Here is a 21,321-nt window from a genome sequence, read left to right on the forward strand (position 1 = left end):
GAAGGATTTTTTTTTAGTTGTAATCTCGGTCCTGCCTTTTTATTTTTCACTTTATTCGGTCCCTCCTTTTTTTTATTAGTTTATCCTGACTTTTTATATATAATTTGTCATCCTGCCTTTTTTTTTTGCCAAGTTGCTCATCCTGCCTTTTTTTTTACTGAAAACTTCTGTCCTGCCTTTTTTTCAAATTTCATCCTAAGTACCCCAATAAAAATGAAATGGTAGCTCCCTTACAACAATAATTCAAACTGATTAACATGCACAAGCTTAAAGATGATTCAAAACTGCAATTTTGAGTATTTAATCGAAACAAATAATAAGAACATTCCAGACCATCAGTAAAATTCTAAAAAAAGAAAAATCTTCTATGTCTTGTAGGTGCACTCTAATTCATATAACATGTGTACAAAACTGCATATTTTTCAAAAGTTTCTCAGTGCAAATTTTACAAAAACATTTTTCTTACATTTATCTGTGTCATTGTAAAAGTAATGAAAGACCATAACTCCTAAACAGCAAAAGTGAAAATCATTAATATCAAACTTGAACTCAATTTTGTCAACATTAACAACACATTAAAATTTAAGAAGATTTGGTTGAACAGTTTTCAAGTTAATGCACAAAAATGACTTAAAATGCTATTTCCAAATCAATAAAGGAAAATAACTAGTGAATGGCAAAAGTTGTCAATATCAAACTTGACCTCAATTTGTCATCAGTAACAACATACTACAGGTAAAAAGGAAACACCATCAAGTGTCCTTTTCCAATCAATCAGGAACCACAACTCCTAATCCGCAACAGTGAAAATCGCCAATAACAAACCAAACCTCCATTTTCATGATTTTGTCATTTGTAACAACATTTAAAATTAAAAAATCATTGGTACAAAGGTTCATAATGTAATTCTACTGAAACAAAGTGCCATTTTCTAATCAATCAAGGACCCTAACTCCTGAACGGTAAAAGTGGAAACCATGAATATCAAACATGAGCCCATTTTGTCATCAGTAGCAACATTTCAAAATTTGAAAAGCAATATTGGCTGAATGGTTCATAAATTATTGCATTGAAATGACTGGAGACAGACTCCCATCCTCCCACCACATCAACCCCAAATCAGTATAGACATTTCTATTAAAAAAAACAGATAATAATAATAATCCTTTGATTTATAGCTTTTTCCCAACTTATCATATTGTGGCCATTTGGCTGTACATGTATACTTGTACATTTTAACGTTAATGAGAGCAACCCATAGTAAGGATATAATGTGATGTGCTAGAAAAATCTACATTTCACAATAGTTATGGCTATTTACCAGGGAATACTAAACACTGAAAATTAATTACTAATCAGCAGAAAATTAATATAAAAACAAACCTCCATTTTGTCATTTCTCTGTAACAACATATCAAAATATTTTAAAAGCATTGGTTGAAAGGATCATAAGCAATTCTGCTGCAACAACATAAAGTGACATTTTCCATTCATTCAAGTACCATAACTCCTGAAAGTCAGTTACATGGGTATTAACCAGGGAATAATTAACACTGATTATGAATTATCAATCAGCAGAAAGTTGCAGTTTTATAAATCTAAAGCTGTCCTGAATATGCATGAATGATTTTCACTGGACATGCTGGATGTGAAGCAATAAGCAAAAATCAATCATTATCAATCTTAAGTTACATACCTAATATAGACACAGCTATAAGTCCAAAGATGAAGACTAAAAATAGCAAACAACATATGATATCTGTACAAGACCTGCAAAAAGAAATTTTATTTCTACATTCTTCTACCATGATATTAGCTAATTTATGTTACATGCATGAACTTACTATATATATATATACAAGAGTGTCTTTCAGCAATACTTTAATTCTTTTGCCTTGATTTATTTATATGAACATGATGAATAAAAGGAGATAAAAGGGTTGATATCAAAGAGACAGCTACCCATCTACACAAACAAAAGAGATCAAGGCCATCATACTGTCATCAAATTTTAAACTGCTTTCTACACAATTCCAAAGTCATATCCAGTGGCTGTTTCTAGAGAAGGCAATTTATATGACAACACCCACTTGATGTCCTTGGGTTGCTGTTTCTTTGAAGTTTTCCACACATCTCCTTTTATTCATATCAGATGGATGATGGTGAATATGTCCTTGTGGGATTTACACTATCATGATTATATGAAAAAAGGGAAAACAGTATGATAAAGTAAACACCTATCTAGTAAGTCAAGACACCAGAATATTCAATCAATGATAACAAACGATAAATAGTTTTATTCTATAGATCTATACATGAATCTGTGGAAATTTTTCTATATATGATTAGAGTTATATTGCCAAATTGCCAGTACACTTTGCTGCTTACAATTCACTCTGTAGAAATTTAATGAAAAATACACGATACAGGTCGACAGAACAAAAAAATGGAGAATGTGTCCCGGACCCATGGACACAGATGATGCCCCGCTTGCATACAACATTATAAAGGGACATAACTCAACAACAATAAAAGTGACGCTACCCAAATTTGTACTTGATTTGAGTTTTGTGGTAATAAGTATTGTGTAAAGGTTTCATAATGTTTGGTTGGGGCAAACTTAAGTTACAGAACGGAAACTAAAAATTTTGCAATTTTTCCATTTATAAAGGGGCATAACTTGATAATGATTAAAGTGACACCAACAAAATTCAAACTTGATCTGTGTTTTGTGGTAAAAAGTATTGTGTATAAGTTTCATAACATTTGGTTGAGGCAACTTAAGTTAGAGAATGGAAACTAAAAATTTTGCATTTTTTTCCATTTATAAAGGGCATAACTCAAGAATGGTTAAAGTGACCCTACCAAAATTCAAACTTGATCTTTATTTTGTGGTAATAAGCATTGTGTATAAGTTTCATAACGTTTGGTTGAGGCAAACTTATTAGAGAACGGAAACTAAAAATTTTGCAATTTTTCCATTTATAAAGGGGCATAACTCTAGAACAGTTTGAGTGACGCTACCAAAATTCAAACTTGATCTGTATTTTGTGGTAATAAGCATTCATGATTGTGTATAAGTTTCATAACATTTGGTTGATGCAAACTCAAGTTAGAGAACGGAAACCAATTTTGGGACATACGGACGTACGTACAGACAAGGGTAAAACTTAATGCCCCCTCCGTTACGGCGGGGGCATAAAAAATGACTTCTTATCATATACCAATGATAACCCATTTGTTGATTTGCATTGTTAAATTGCTTGGTTTTTGGGACCATGACCATTCATCAATTTTGTAACGTTCAAACCAATTAAAATTAGTTCTCCGCACTTGCTCCTCATTTTTGTTTAGTTGTTTTCATGTTGTGCATAGAAAATAACCGCCTGTTTTTTTCTGCAGCTTCCCCACTTCCCTTGTCAAGCTGATTACCTCAGCCAGAGGATCTCTTATTTTCCCCTGGCCTGCCATTTTTTTCTGCAGGGAAGAAAAACAGGCGGATATCTTCCTCTCACAACATATAAACAACTGAACAAAAATGAGGAGCAATATAACTAATTTTAATAAGGTTGTGTATCTTTGATTTTTTACAACTCAAGCATCTATGCCAGTTAGCAATACATGTATATATATATGTATCAGCTTTGTAAAGATAAACTATATTACATGTACTTACCTGTTTTCTATTGGACCTTTGAAGTCTTTATCATGTTTTCTAATTTTACCTGTAAAGAGCAGGATAATATTTTTAAATATGTCATAATATGTAAATCTTGAATAACAAGACTGGTGGTGATCTTGAAGGCTCATTTCTCTGTGCCATATTTAACAGCTTACACCTTACATCTAATACAACATTTTTGCGCCTGTCCCAAGTGACAGGAGCATCTGGCCTTCGTTAGTCTTGTATTTTTTTTGGATTTCAGTTCATTTATATGTTTTGGAGTTAAGTGTGACATCCATTTTCACTGATCTTGTACACATTTTTATTTAGGGGCCAGCTGGAGCCCACCTCCCAGTGTGCAGGATTTTCTCGCTGTGGCAGCTGTGTTAAAGACCCATTGGTGGACTTTGGCTGTTTTCTGCTCTTTGGTCGGATTGTTGTCTCTTTGACACATTCCCCATTTCCATCCTCAATTTTTTGCATAATGAAAGAAATCACATACAACCAATGAATGTCATAAATGAACATTTCATTATACAAGAGAATATTGAACTGTTACAACCAACCACCACTTCATTATCTATACATCTTTTTTTCTTCATTGTTCGTGGTCATATTTTCCATGACGGCTTCAAAAAAAGGAACCAGATATCCATGAAACCTCCAAACCACCTGAGCTCACCTTCAGTTTTTTGGTGGGGGTTGTATTGATCAATCTTGTGTTTTCTGTGTACTGTTTTCGTGAACTGTTATTTTTCTGTTTGTCTTTATTTATTTCTTTTGGCCATGGTGTTGTCCTTTTTTTTCTATTGGTCATTTTGTTGTCAAATCTTGTTTCTTTTTCTTTTGGACATTGTGTCGTGTTCTTTTTTCTTTCGGCCATGGTGTTGTTTTTTTTTTTCTTTTGGCGACTGTGTTGTCTCTTTCTTTCACTTGGGTTTTTAATAGCCAACTATGTATTTTCTTTTTTGTTTTAATTTACATATATATTGCAATGGTTCCTAGCACATATACATATATGTACTTTTCTATTAATGTCTTAATTTTGTCCATTTGCACAACTTACTCCCCCAACCAAATCATGGTGTTTTAATTATTAGTGCATTATGCCAAAACATAAATTGTAAAATTCCTTAATTTAAATTATTAAGAAACTTAATATGTTCCTAATTGACCTAAGATGATTTTGGCTTTTTTTTTAAGACCCCGATTGGTCATATACATTTGTACATGTATCTCCTAATAATTTGACGTAAATTTATCATCCCTGGCTTTCAAATGTTTAGAGTGAGACTGTTTCTGATGAAGGTAAATTCAGAAAAGGGCTTCAGACCCACTAACTTTAAAAAGTGTTATTTTCTGATTCATATTGTGATTTGTCACAATCTGCCAGATTGTGACAAATCACAATATATATATATATATATATACAAGTCTAAATTGAAAACAACGTTCAAACCTATGATTGCGTTGGATAAAAACCGCAATTCTTATACGTGTGCATGCAAAACAAATTTCTTTGTAGAGGGGTCTAAAATTTAAAATACAGCACAAACAACATTTTCCAAAAGACCAATGAAGTGAAAAAGTATATTTTAACAAATGCATTTGACTAGCAGGTCGAACAACGGATGTTCTTAAACCCTGCTGACTGCCATGGCGATTGCCAAATAAACGGATCACAGATGTAACACAATGGATCTTAATTATATTAATTTAATACCAAACAGAAAACAATAAACTTGCGAAAAAGATGGTATACCGCAAACATGAGGTGCAAAAATTTGTACACCATATCCGGATTTCGACAATTAATGTCTCTTCAGTGATGTTAGGAATCGAAACGGTATTTGGAAGGCCATATAATTTACCTCAATTTGGGATTGACTCTTGAATTTTGAAGAGTCGAAATAGGATGAACGGATCATATTAACCCAAAGGCAAATATAATACAAGCCCAAAATAAAAAATATAAACAAGTCTAAATTGAAAACAACGTTCAAACCTATGATTGCGTTGGATAAAAACCGCAATTTTTATACGTGTGCATGCAAAACAAATTTCTTTGTAGAGGGGTCTAAATACAACACAAAAACAACATTTTCCAAAAGACCAAATAAGTGAAAAAGTATATTTTAACAAAACGCATTTGACTAGCAGGTCGAACAACGGATGTTCTTAAACCCTGCTGACTGCCATATATATATATATTATATACATATGTATGTATCATATGTACAATGTATATCATTTAATCTACATTGACTACATTGTAACATCCTGTTTGTTTCATTATATCATTTATGATGACTATCACTACAAATAACCATGGCCTGCCACCATGACAAATACAAATGTATCATATAAGGGAGGATTAAATTATTATCATACTTCTTATGTTTTGGTCTTGTATTTGTGTTCATAATCATAGGGTGCACATGCATTATGAAATCTTCCTGAGAAAATCTAGCTAAATAGATTTATAACCAGTATTATGGTAGCACACTTTACTTTATTTATGACCATCTTAAATTCATATTATACAAAACATGAATCATCACTGTTAAAACACTATCAATAAAATGTAGTCAATATATTATTCCTAATTAGACTTAAAGTACATATGTGACTACAATGTAAAGTACTGTATACCCCCAGGAAACACACACAAAAAAGAATTTAATAGTTAGGTTCCCATCTTTTAATTAGGTTCAGGTGGACCATCTGGCTAAAATGGCTCTGTTTCCACATCAAAATTTACTCTGGGTACAGACAAACCTGTGTATCTAGAAAAGTTTGAAGACTCAGCAATATAAGCCCTAGATAAATAAAATTTAAATGTATTTTATGTTTTGGAAAACTGAAAACTGAATTTTGCTGTGTACTTTTTTCCATTCCTGCAGAAGAAGATAAAATTAACAAACAGTTGAGTTTCACTCAGTGACACAGTTTAAATCACCAATTATTTTCAGGTATCTACTGTCCTTCTATTGTCCTTGTCAATCAATACAGTTCACTTTTATTACTACCTGTGGGAAAGTTCTCAAACCTCTTTCCCAACTTTGTTTATTTTGGCACCTTCTTATGAATGAAAAAGAGCACTGCAAAATCCAGTTAAAATATTTTAAAGCACATCATGCCCTATTAAGATTAATAAAATTCAAATGCATTTTATGTTTTACAAAATTAATAAAATGCTCCGCTTGGGCGCAGCTTGATACGACCGCAGAGGTCGAACCCTGAACAGTTGGGGCAAGTATGGACACAACATTCAAGCTTGATACAGCACTGAATTTGGATTGTAATTAAATATTTGACACAGCATAGGTTTCTGACACAGAATGAATGTGGTCTAAGAACTTAAAAATTTTTAATTTACCTATTCAAACCATATCATTATTATTTGCTTTTATATATAAATCAGAAATAACCAATTTAAAATGGAAAATTTTAAAGAAAAAAAATGAAACCCCTCCCCCTCCCAAATTTTTTGAACCCCCTTATGATTCATCACCCCCAAATTCAATCCCAGCCTTCCCTTTGTGGTATGGTACCTTGCAGTACAATTTCAGAGAGATCCATACACTTGACCACAAGTTATTGTCTGGAAACTAGAAAAATGCTTGTTTTTTTGCCCCTTTTTGGACCCAAATTCCTTAACGTTTAGGGCAATTACCCCCAAACTCAAACCCAGCTTTCCCTTTGTGATATGGAACCTTGTAGTACAATTTTATAAAGATCCATACTGACTTACACACAAGTTATTGTCCTGAAACTAGAAAAATGTTTGTTTTTTTGCCCCTTTATGGCCCCTAATTCCTAAAATTTTGAGGCAATTACCCCCAAAATCAATCCCAGCCTTCCCTTTGTGGTATGGTACCTTGCAGTACAATTTCAGAGAGATCCATACACTTGAACACAAGTTATTGTCTGGAAACTAGAAACATGCTTATTTTTGGCCCCTTATTCCTAAACGTTTCGGGCAATTACCCCAAACTCAATTCCAGCTTTCCCTTTGTGATATGGAACCTTGTAGTACAATTTCAAAAAGATCCATACACTTACACACAAGTTATTGTCATGAAACAAGAAAACTGCTTATTTTTTGCCCCTTTTTTTCCCCTAATTCCTAAAATTTTGAGGCAATTACCCCCAAAATCAATCCCAGCATTCCCTTAAAAGGCTTTGTTATATGGAACCTTGTGGTACAATGTCAGAGAGATCCATACACTTACACACAAGTTATTGTCATGAAACTAGAAAAATGCTTGTTTTTTGCCCCTTTTTGGCCCCTAATTCCTAAAATTTGGAGGCAATTACCCCCAAGATCAATCCCAGCATTCCAATTGTGATATGGAACCTTGTGGTACAATGTCAGAGAAATCCATACACTAACACACAAGTTATGTCTGGAAGTTACAAAAATGCTTATTTTTGGCCCCTAATTCCTTAACAGTTGGTACCATAACCCCCACCTTCCTTTTGTGATATTGAACCTTATGGTAAAATTTCATAAAGTTCCATTCACTTAAACTAAAGTTAGAGTGCGAAAACCAATGTGTCTTCGGAGGACGACGACGACATTAATACGTAACACATAAACAAACGACAACCACTGAATTACAGGCTCCTGACTTGGGACAGGCACATACATACAGAATGTGGCAGGGTTAAACATGTTAGGGGGATCCCAATCCTTTTTTAAAACTCTCCATGTTCTTCATGTGCCTGTCCCAAGTCAGGAGTCTGTATTCAGTGGTTGTCATTGGTTGCTGTTTTTTTTCCCCATTATAATCATTTTTATTGTTTTATCATAAATCAGGCCATTGGTTTTTTCGTTTGAATTGTTTCACATATTGTTGGGGCCTTTTTGATGACTAAATGGTAGGGTTTTGCTCAGTTTGTTGAAGGCCTCATGATGACCTATTATTAAATTGCCCCAATCCATGTTATGTTGGATAGTTTTCTCAAAGGCAATCCTACCACATCACATTATTTATATTAAACAGTATCTAAATGTTACATGTATCTGCAAAAAAAATCAGAAAAATTTCAAATTTTTGTTCACACAATATATTGTATCTTTTAATCATATAGAAGCTTCCATCAAGGTTTTATAAAATTCTATGAAGGTTTGACACGTGAAATGGATGTTTTAAAAAAACTATAATCCCAGACTGTATCTACAATGACCACTGTCCTTTCCTCGATCTTGATATCTATATCATTAACGGGAAGCTTAATACAAAAACTTATAATAAAAGAGATGATTTTTCATTTCCTATCGTTAATTATCCATTTTTAGATGGTGATATTTTGGCTTTAATATTGATTCACTTATAGGGTCTTTGCATCAGAATTAAGCCTATTTATTCTAAAACCAGTTGTTGGCATGACACGGGTTATGTTCTTCTCATATATTTTATGATGGTATAATACTAAACCCCTAACAGGAGGGATTGTGCCTGATATTCATATGATGAAGACATAATCTTTCAATCAGTTTAATTGGGGTCTTTAGCTGGCATGTCAGTAACTGCTAGTAGTCTGTTGTTATTTATGTATTATTGTCATTTTGTTTATTTTCTTTAGTTTCCTATTCTGGACATCGGACTCAGACTTATCTTGAACTGAGTTTTACTGTGCGTACTGTTGTACGTTTGTTTTTTCTTCATTGGCTAGAGGTATAGGGGGAGGGTTGAGATCTCAAAAAACATGTTTAACCCCGCCGCATTTTTGTGCCTGTCCCAAAGTCAGGAGCCTCTGGCCTTTGTTAGTCTTGTATCATTTTTAATTTTAGTTTCTTGTGTATAATTTGGAGTTTAGTATGACGTCTATTATCAATGATCTAGTATACATATTTGTTTAGGGGCCAGCTGAAGGACGCCTCCAGTTTGGGAGTTTCTCGCTGCATTGAAGACCCATTGGTGGCCTTCCGCTGTTGTCTGCTCTATGGTCGGGTTGTTGTCTCTTTGACACATTCCCCATTTCCATTCTCAATTTTATATATGTAAATGTGTAACTTCAAAATAAAAAAGTAGTCCTTTTATTGGTAAAACAGTCTGCATAATCTTTCAATCTGTCTAATTGAGGTCTGGAGCTGGCATGTCAGTATACGGAACTGTTAGTAGTCCTTTGTTAATTTATGTTGATTATTGTCATTTTGCTTAGTTTCTTCTATTACCTATTCTAACATGGGACTGGGACTTCTTTTAAACTGAATTTTACTGTGCCTATTGCTGTGTGTTTGTTTATTCCACATTGGCTAGAGGTATAGGGGGAGGGTTGAGATCTCGCAAAACATGTTATACCCCGCCACATTTTTGTGCCTGTCCCAAGTCAAGAACCTCTGGCCTTTGTTAGTCTTTTGTATGTTTTTTTAATTTTGGTTTATTTATATGTTTTAGAGTTTAGTGTGACGTCCATTTTCGCTGAACTAGTATACATTATTGTTGAGGGACCTGCTGAAGCCCTACTGTCGAATGCGAGATTTTCTCGCTGTGTTGAAGACACATTAGTGGCCTTGCCTATTTTCTGCTCTTTGGTTGGCTGGTTGTCTCTTTGACACATTCCCCTTTTCCATTCTCAATTTTATGCAATATGATTTAAATAAGTTATTTCAGGATCACATAATTAAGTAATTATGTCATTTTAAAATTGAAAATGTTAACAATATTTGAGAAAGAATCTTAAAAAACACTTAAATTTAAGTAATTTTTGAAGTACATGTAAGAATTTAACACTTTAAGTAAGTGATACATTTTTTGTACAATGTAATAACATTTTCTTGATATTTTTCCCGAACACTTTATAATCGTTTTATGGATTTAAAAAACAAAGATTCCATTCAAAGAAAAAAATATACACATGCATAAATGCTCCTTTGCTCAATGTGCCTGTCAACCTTTAGATTTTATCTAAATTAAGCAAGAATTAATCAATTAAAAAATTAATTAATTAAAATAATTTGTAGATGCATGTAGGACAAAATCTTGAATTTAATTATTCTTAAAATAAAGAAGTCAATTCAGGTAATTTTAAACTGTATATACATATACCTTTGTCAGATAGAAATGATAGACACAATGATAGATTGGGTATTTCTTTTTTAAAAGTTTTACCACTTACTTAAGAAAAATTTGTCATTTAGTGGAAAATTCATGAAATCTGTATACAGTTTGTATGAAGATCAATCAAAGAAACATCAAAATCATTTACATACACGTACATGTAGGTGATTATTGAAATTTTCAAACCACTGAAATAATTAAGTAATTATGAAATCACTTGTTTAAGTTAAGTACCACTAACTGTAAAATACAGAAAAATAAAGGTATTTACAAGAATTAAAGAAAGTAACGTTTTTATAAAAAAAATCTTTAAAATGTCAAAATAAATAATATATCTTACAAAAATGAAAATATAATAATAATTTTGTATGTACATGTATGTTGCTTTATTAAGGTGAAAATACACTGTTGAGAATATTTCATGGAGTTCAGGAAATGTAAATGTACATGTACATGTAGCTGTATAATAGGAAATAAAAAAATGTTTTATGAATTATAATAAATAGTCTCCGATTGTTACAACAAACTTCGTTTCCTTTATACATATAATTATAAAATAATACATACAAATTTAAACTTGACAGAGGAAGTCTGATTGAAATCAGTTCATATAATTATTTGTAACAGTATTTAACCTGCAGTTTCCTGAGTTAATTGTAGTATTTTTTTTATTAAAAGCTGACTTGTATGAAGTTTATTACAACACATTTTTTCTTGTCAGACCTGCAACTTGTTTTGCAGTCCATTTATGTGATAAGTAATATTCATACAATTTCCTGTTAAGTTTAATAACCTAACAAAACGTTTTGATGTGCCTTATGGTTGTCAATTTTACAGTGATATTGTTAGGCTAATTATGGCAGCTTTTGTAAAATTTCTTTGGCCCATATACTGTCTTTTGCTCATAAAAAAGCTTGTGTCCAAATTTCATCAAATTCAATACAGTTTTGAAAAGTTAAGGATTGTCTAAAAGCTTAAACTACAGACTGAACCTACATGTTGATGCCACCAATGCCATGAATGCCAGAATCTATAATAGCTCTGTCTTGCTTTCATGACATAAATTTGAGGTAACGTTGGATTTATAAATGATAATATGTAAATTTGAGTGTTTAACAATGTATATTTGTATTCTTTGTTACATTTTAAACTAACTTCTAACAGTCAAATATTATCATCATATTGTAGTCATGTCATTGAACTGATGGAAAATAAAAGTGAGTCTGGTTTAAATAAGTAGTGCATGTATTGTAATGCCAAATCATTCAATGAGAAACAAATACAAACCAAATAAAATGCTCCGCTGTGCGCAGCTTGATACGACCGCAGAGGTCGAACCCTGAACAGTTGGGGCAAGTATGGACACAACATTCAAGCTTGATACAGCACTGAATTTGGATTGTGATTAAATATTTGACACAGCATAGGTTTCTGACACAGAATGAATGTGGTCTAAGAACTTAAAAAATTTTAATTTACCTATTCAAACCATATCATTATTATTTGCTTTTTATACATATAAATCAGAAATAACCAATTTAAAATGGAAAATTTTAAAGAAAAAACAAAGGAAAAAAAATCCCACCCCCAATTTTTTGAACCCCCTTATGATTCATCACCCCCAAACTCAATCCCAGCCTTCCCTTTGTGGTATGGTACCTTGCAGTACAATTTCAGAGAGATCCATACACTTGAACACAAGTTATTGTCTGGAAACTAGAAAAATGCTTGTTTTTTGGCCCCAAATTCTATAACATTTAGGGCAATAACCCCCAAACTCAAACCAAGCTTTCCCTTTGTGATATGGAACCTTGTAGTATATAATTTCATAAAGATCCATACACTTACACACAAATTATTGTCCTGAAACTAGAAAAATGCTTGTTTTTTGCCTCTTTTTGGCCCCTAATTCCTAAAATGTTGAGGCAATTACCCCCAAAATCAATCCCAGCATTCCCTTTGTGATATGGAACCTTGTGGTACAATGTCAGAGAGATCCATACACTAACACACAAGTTATGTCTGGAAGTTACAAAAATGCTTATTTTTGGCCCCTAATTCCTTAACTGTTAGTACCATAACCCCCAATATCAATCCCAACTTTCCTTTTGTGGTATTGAACCTTATGGTAGAATTTCATAGAGAACCTGATTCACTTAAACTAAAGTTAGAGTGCGAAAACCAAAGTGTCTTCGGACGACAACGACAACGTCATACCAATATACGACCGCAAAATACGTACAATGTCGTATAAAAATTGAAAAATGAAAGTAACAGAAACAAAATGAAATATACAACCCGACTATCCAGTAACAAACAGTACATTTATTTTCAATATACATTGACATGTACTAGAAAGTCTGAATGAATAAAACAATCAGTCAAATGTGTTTAATATTAAATACATTGTACCTATACACTCTAACAAAAATGGCTGTGTTTACACCATGAAAATTTCTCTGAATGCAGACAAAACTGTGTAATTCTAATAGTTTTAAATCCATGCAGCACCTAGATATATACAAGTTGTATACATTTTGTGTTTTAAAAAGAAAAAAACTTTTTTGGATTTTGCTAAACATTTTCTTTCCTTGCCACAGGTGGTGTAAAAATGAACAAATTCATGTGAAATCTTTGAGATGGTCCCCCTCAGGTTATGATTGTATTGTATCATTGATTGATATGGACAATAGAGTCAATAGAAATCTACTCACAACAAAGGTGATTTAAATAGTGTAAATGAGTGGACTGTATCAAAGAAAACTCAGGTGTTTGTTTATTTCACCATCTTCTGTGGCAAGGAAAGAAAATATGTTCATCAAAATCCATAAAGTGTTTTAACTTTTTAGAACATAAATTGGATGTAACATTAATTCATCTAGGTGCTGCCAGGCATTAAAACTATTAAAATTACACAGTTTTGTCTGTACTCAGAGAAAATTTCATGGTGTAAACAGAATTATAGTTAACTCGTACCATTGTAAACTTGTACCAATGTCAACTCGTACCACTAAAAAAAACTCGTACCACGGTAAATTCATACTCGTACCAAATTATTTAAATGCATTCAAATGGTGTTTAATGATGACTATATATTTTAATTTCACTCAATACCTCTTAAGTCTGTAAAATGTATATAATTTGAAATAACAATGACCAATTTGTAGCTAATTTTCCTTGTCTAATTGGATAGAGAAAACCGTGGCAACTGACAACTATTTGATTTAATTTTTAATCATTCCAAATCAGTAACATCATGAACATTGAATAGATTTGGGTATTTTTCTATTTTTTCTAAAAGGAATTTTATTTAATGAAAGAATTTTTTTATTGTGTTTTAAAGGTTTAAAATTGTTTATGACCAACAGTTCGAAAGTATGAAATTTATTTTTATACAATATTCAGCACTTTGTCTTTTTTGTATGAGTTTGACTGTCCCTCTGGTATCTTTCGCCCCTCTTTTTTAATGATGTGTCTAATGGTATTGTGAATGACCAGTAGGTACATTCTTATTTTAGTCTAAGTTTTCATTAAAATCTGGTACGTATAAAATTTCAATTTTTTTGTATAAAGCTTTAAAAAAATAAGCATAAAACATTCATATTTTTGTCTAAGTTTCCATTAAAATCTAGTATAAAATTCAAGTAATTCAACTTTTTTTATTAAGTTTACCAAAAAAAAAATCATAAAACATTCGTATTTTTGAATATATTTTTAATAGTACGAGTTTGCAGTGGTACCAGTTCTGATTGGTACAACTTCCCAGTGGTACGAGTTTACCTTGGTACAAGTTAACTTGCTTCCGTGTAAACACAGCCTATTTTGTAAAAGTGTATAGATGAACCTTAATATAATTTTATAAATGTAGGCTCAAATGAATCTGGGTCCGTTCGCCCCTTTTCACTTTTGCACCCTACACGTTCGCACCCAAAGTCCGTTCGCACCCTACACGTTCGCGCCCAATTTTTATTGGTTTTGTGTTTAATAATTTGTAAAAGAGTTTTGGTAAGTGTATTGCTATAAATATATATTTTTTCATTGTTTCTAAATAAAGTGAGATTCTGACAAGGTTTATTTTGTGTCATGGTAAATGTATTGCTATAAACATTTTTTTTTCATTGTTTTTAAATAAAGTGAGATTCTGACGACTAGTATTTTATTTTTGTGTTGAATAATTTTTAATCATGTTTAGGTAAGGGTATTGCTCTATATATATATCTATATATATATATATATATAAATTATTTTTTTCATTGTTTCTAAATAAAGTGAGATTCTGACAACTTTTTTTAGGTGTTGATAAAATCTTAATCATGTTTTGGTTAGTGTATTGCTATAAATATTTCTTTTTTATTGTTTCAAAAGGAAATGGGATTCTGACAACGTTTTTTTTATGTGTTGAATAATTCGTAATCTGATGATGTTTTGGATAGTGTATTGCTATACATTTTTTTTTTCATTGTTTATGAATAAAGTGAGATTCTGACACACATGAGATCAAATGAGCCAAGATGTTAAAAACAATTATCTTTCATGTTTTTTATTTAAAATCTTCAAAGTTTTACTCATACCAAGCTAAATACATGCAGTATTTACATTTAAAGCAAGTTAAAACAACTATGACAACACTCATGATTTTTAAACACTCAACAATAACACCATATTAGGCTGTGTATGAATACCAATTAGCAGTAATCATACATAATTAACATTTAATAATTAATCATCAAATCAATTAAAAACAATATTTCATTTAAAAATTCCCGAATTTTTATTTATGAAAATAAAATATTTTGATATAAACATCTACAAAACATCTAAAAATTTATCAGGTTTTTGAATAAAAAAAGGGTGCGAACGTGAAGGGTGCGAACGGACCTAGGGGCGAACGTGTAGGGTGCGAACGGACCCGATACCGGCTCAAATGGGCCAACATTAACAATCACATTAATTTATAGTAATATCAGCATAGGGGCTTGTTTCACAGGCACTTGTGTGCCTGTGGCTTGTTTAGTGGTTCTGACTCACTAAACAATCTCCTGTGTCTGTGATCTCTGGTTTCGTTTTCGATTTACATAATTTGTACTGTTTTAGCGCACTGCCACTTATTCTGTACATAAAAATGTCAAATATATTACCGTTTTTGTGCAGTTCAATTTCTTCTTTATCTTTGTCTTTAGAACCCATTTAAAAGATTATTTGAAATCGAAATAGGAGATCCGTGTTTGAACTGCTGAACGTGTTATTGTTTTCTTTTTTTACCTGAGTCACGTGATCAAGGTGTTTCCGGAAGCAGGCGCAACAACGGACAAACTATGAAAAATATCCGGAAAAAATATTTGCTTACTCTTTTGAGTTTGTTTTGCATTCAATGGCAATTCCACGTAGAGACCAAATTAAGAAATGAATAAACGAGACAGGCTCAGGAAAGCTGTATACCGATTTTTAGGTTAAGATCAGTTAAGGCAGTTAATGTCTCCCAATCCGTTCTCACGGTTGATATTTGCATAAGTTACGTACAAATCTGATTTAGAATAAAACTTGGCTTCAATTGAGGCCAAACAAGTTGTATAAAGAAGAAAGTATGACACGTTAAACAAATTTATGATAACTTTTGTGCATCATTATCATGATCCTAAAATAAATGTAATGTTGTTGTAGTTCTTAGATTATTTTGTCGTCGAATAACGAGACTAAGGTTTCCGACCATGCAACCTTTCCGAATTGTGTTAGCTTATCTGGCTAAAAGGGCCATCTGAGCTATTGTCATCCTTTTCCCGTCTGTCAGTCCGTCTCGGGTAAATTTTACACATTTTTACCTCTCAGGGAAATTTGGACCAATAATAACAAAACTCGCGAGAATTCGATCCACATCGTTCAAATTCTTTCATTTACCTAATATCAGAGTCCAAAAACGGTCATATAAATCATAACGTCCATGGAAGGCCCTTGAAACGCAATATGATCAATTTTATTTATTTCCAATCAAAGGAAAAACATGCCCTAGCCGACAGATGCATTATTTGATTCTAATTGACAAATGTTTCTAAGTACTGTGAAACTACACAACAGATGTGAACCGAATTTTGTAGAAATCAATAAAGGCTTAGCATGGAACGACTCTAATTTGCTTCATATGGTGAGAAAACTTGAACGATTTTCAAAAATTTCTAATTCCAGTCTCTGGCATCACAAGGCATCCGTCCTTTTATAAGAGAACTAGAAGAAATTACCGTTATGGCATATCGGTGTGTATGTTCCAAGTCGTACCACAATTCAGTCCGCTTTTCCTGGAATTTGACATCACCGAACGAGGCTTATTACCGAATTTTTACTTGCATGAGCAACACGACGGGTGCCAAATGTGTCGCAGGATCTGCTTACCCTTCCAGTGTACCCTGAGTGAGATCATCCCCTGTTTTTGTGCATAGGTTCACATCAAGTTCGTGTTACTCAGTCTTTATCTGATGTTCAGATATCTGGAGTCAGGAATCTGATGTTCAGTAGTTGTCTTATTTTGATGTGGTTCATAGGTGTTTCTCGTTTCTCGTTTTTTATATAGATTAGACCATTGGTTTTCCCGTTTGAATGGTTTTACACTAGTAATTTTTGGGGCCCTTTATAGCTTGCTGTTCGGTGTGAGCCAAGGCTCCGTGTTGAAGACCGTACTTTGACCTATAATGGTTTACTTTTATAAATTTTGACTTGGATGGAGAGTTGTCTCATTGGCACTCATACCACATCTTCTTATACATGTTATATCTATTTAGTAATATATTTCTGTTTTGTTGACTCGATTTTTACCATGGCGTTGTCCGTCGTTTCCAATTATGACTTAAAATAACACTTTGATATTTTCCACCTCTCTCTATGAAAATTGATTCTACCATGCTGAGTGGTCCCATGGTGGTGTGCTCGCCCCGATTGTGGGATGTCGTGGGTTTGATACTAGGCCTGGTCACTATAGACGTGGATTTAGTCAAAATTATAGTTTTTAAGGAGCTCCTGAAATATTTCAGAACATCCATAATTCAAATTCAGGATATCCATCAATCATTGAGGACCTCCTCAAAAATATTTGAGGAGCTCTTGAAATTCAGTTATTTTGATAAAAACCGTGCATCACCGGTCAAAGTCAAACCATAACTTGAAAATTCTTATTTACTGCTTTCCCGCTATTTATCGGTATTTAGGAGTAAGAGCAACAACGTACTGGTCTGCTCTGTGTCGGAATAATGTGTCCTACATTAGGGTGTAATGTCTTCTTGCAGACTTTGCATTGTGAAGTAGCATATTAAAAATATAACTCAAAGTGTTTGTCTAGTACAAAGCAGGGTTCATATTCATAACACCTAATCGTGATCTCTTAACTGAAATGCATGTTATATTTGCAACTGAACGTTACACACTTATTCATCAGCAAACATGAACAAACAAATTTACTATCGTCTATATGTATCATTTGTACAAATTGTTCTTTTGATGCACTTTACAATATATATAAATCAAGTGGAAAGGCAATGTCATAGCAAGGAAGTATTATATCAATATAATACTTCCATGGTCATAGAGATGTACGTAACACAAATAGTAATACTGCGTTACAGAGCGAAGATAGAAACTGGTTGTAAATGAACATGGATTTAGAAACAGATAAAGACATTTTGTTTTTGTTCCTTAAATACAGAGATGATTGGATATTACCTGATGTAATTTTCTTTCTCCAAATGTCGTTAAAAAAAATTTGACCGTATTTGCAGAATTCAAACAAAGACGACTCTCTAATTATCTAAACATATTTAATTGTCTAGACAGATTTTGTTATATAAGGACGAACACGCACAAGTTACGAAACATAATTTGTCGTCTCTAATATATATGTTTATGAAATATATATTAGATCAAAATCATTTTGAACTGTCTTTCATATCAACATGGAAAGAACAGGGATATGAAAGAAATCAATAATCAAACAGCACTGGCTAATTTTCAATTTCAAAAATCTTTGTAAGTCTGACATCATTCACATAGATGAGCTCATCCATTGGACTGGATAAAGAGAACATGCCACTGTTCGATATAAAGCAGTGGTTGTCTTTTTGCTTATTTTGCTGTGTATCATAATTGTTTTTTGTTCATTGTTCACTTTTGTACATAAATCAGGCCGTTAGTTTTCTCGTTTGAATTGTTTTACATTTGTCATTTCGGGTCCTTTTTATAGCTGACTATGCGGAATGGGTTTTGCTCATTGTTGTAGACCGTACGGTAACCTATAGTTGTTAATTTCTATGTCATTTAGTCTCTGACGGAGAATTGTCTCATTGGCAATTATACCAAATCTTCTTATTTTTATATTATGTTGAGCTTGGATCTGAGTTAGATTAAGTCTAAAATTCTCTTGACATTTCCAATATACATATTTCAGAAATCTACTGATTTTCCAAAGCGTCCCATTTTATACTTCTTTTAAACCAAGAATTGAAAACATGAAAATAATATCTTAAAAATTTATTGAGTTATTCATAAAAAGGTTGAACAATTTAGACCAAAATTTTATAATTACTTTAAACTTCTCATCGGTACGATTATTTATTTTTAAGCTGTGAACTTCGATATAGTTGCAACTTTATAAGTTTCATTCAACTCAATTCAACTCAATTCAACTCAATTCAAAGTCATATATGAAGTCGATATTCAGTAATATATAAACATATTACATAGAGCTTGTCAAATCGACTAATTAACAATTATAAACTATATACACACATATATATAAAAGTCATGAAATGCATGGTTTCAAGTCATATTTTCGAAAACTGCATGCAAAATGTAATATTTATTTAAACAGAACATAAGCTAGAAAATGAAGCACAGTAGATACAAGCAACAAAAAAGTAATACAAATCAAGCAGTCACACAGAAAATTTAAAAAAAAAAAACAGGAGCTAAATGCATTACACCGGCTTGAGCGGTTATTTGGATCCAATGTTTGTACCAGTTTTTCAAATTGACCAAAGAATGTTTCCACGCAACAGTTGCTAGCCAGCTAATTCCAAATTTATGCAGCATTATAACGAACATACCTGATTGACACTGTTAATAGAATACATTCTCTTGCATTATTTTTTGATATGGATAAAAGAAAATCCTTTAGTCTTTGGTTGGAGCTGATACTGCTATGTGTAATAGCAGTCTCAGGTTGGAGGTATATAAGAATCTATGGCAGGGGTTACATGAAATATCGGAAAGACCAATACCACAATGGGTTTAGCAAATTCGGGCTATTAGGTAACATGTAGTTGCACACATACGGCTTATATGTTGTTTTCTTTTTATGTGTATGTTTGTGTGTGTGTGTGCTTGCGTGCACGATTTTCTATGTCAGCCTTAGGTAGTGTTTAACTTACGCTATAGAGTATGGCCCGATGAGCTCTTTAAATATATACAGTAAAAATTTTGAATAACATTTCAGACGAACGCATAAAATTGTGTACAATATATTGCCCATTATTATTTATTTTTCTCATTACAACAAGACTTTATTTTCAAATGGTTCATTTTTCTTCCATAATGTAAAAACATAGAACATTTAAAAATATGAATGGAAAGTTTTCTGTCTACAGTACTTTTAACAATCGTCAATTTGATTGGTTTACATTTCAGATAACTTTAAAACTTCCTTGACGACCATTCCATCAGATCACTGATACGGGATTGTGTGACTGGATTATTGTAATCTCTTTATATTGTGTTAAAGGGATATAAATCACGGAACACCGTCTCAAAGGACAGCGATATTAAAATGGAACAAATTATATCAGCGATTAAAATAAAGTCATCTCCGTACAAATTATTCCAGGCCAAGAATAGCTTATATAAGACTTTACAATAAACTTTTACCGAAGGGACATTCAAACTCATAAGTCGAAAACAAAATTGACAATGTCATGACAAGAAATGAAAAACGATTAAAATACAACAGTATACAAAATACAACATAGAAAACTAAAGACTGAGCAACACTAACCCCACCAAAAAAACGGGTGTGATCTCAGGTGTTTCGGAAGGGTAAATATATCCTGTTCCACATATGGCACCCGTTGTGTTGCTCATATAAGTATGAACCCGGGGATAAGTATAATTACTTAACATATATCGGATCACCTGGACTGTGTCCATCACCCTAGACGGGTCGAGTAAATAAGCAATAGAAAGATGTTATTTTCGTTATTTTTGTTAGTTTAGTAACGCCCTTCCTCCTCGGCTTATTTGGGTTGTAACGCAGTACATGATGTATTATGGCATGTACGTTGAACACCTTGTAGAACAGCTATTTTTTTCCTGTTGTTCGATGTAAAGTTGTCACAAACATAGACGTATACAATAAAATGATATTGATTTGACTGCAAGGTAACTATTAAATTCCTTTACAACAGACAAAAACGGCTGCTCTGCAAGGTATCTCACCAAGCTATAGACCAAAAGCAATCATGTACTGTGTTACAACCGTAGATAAGGCCTTACTTGATTAACGAAGGCTATATTTTTACATACTTCCTAGGTGGCCGAGTGGTCTACTGCGCCGAA

The 21,321-nt window shown here is 32.7% G+C and overlaps 1 protein-coding gene across 3 annotated transcripts in view; it reads right to left on the minus strand.

The window, feature by feature from the left end:
- Positions 1-16,000, minus strand: part of LOC127729901 (choline transporter-like protein 2) — a 59,211-nt gene extending 43,211 nt beyond the window's left edge. For 2 of the 3 annotated variants that reach the window (XR_007994891.1, XM_052237832.1), the window contains exons 1-2: positions 3,677-4,989; positions 1,697-1,770 (exon numbers count right to left, since the gene is read on the minus strand). Coding sequence is in view for 2 of the 3 variants with exons in the window: in XM_052237832.1 (XP_052093792.1) it covers positions 1,697-1,770; positions 3,677-3,810 (208 nt within the window). In the remaining variant the exon portion in view is untranslated. Of the gene's footprint in view, positions 1-1,696; positions 1,771-3,676; positions 4,990-15,872 lie in introns of those variants that run through there. The other variant, XM_052237833.1, reaches the window with a different exon arrangement.
- Between the last annotated feature and the right edge of the window lie 5,321 nt (positions 16,001-21,321).

The sequence above is a fragment of the Mytilus californianus genome, unplaced genomic scaffold (assembly GCF_021869535.1).
Source record: "Mytilus californianus isolate M0D057914Y unplaced genomic scaffold, xbMytCali1.0.p SCAF_2, whole genome shotgun sequence".
Lineage (NCBI taxonomy): Eukaryota > Metazoa > Mollusca > Bivalvia > Mytilida > Mytilidae > Mytilus > Mytilus californianus.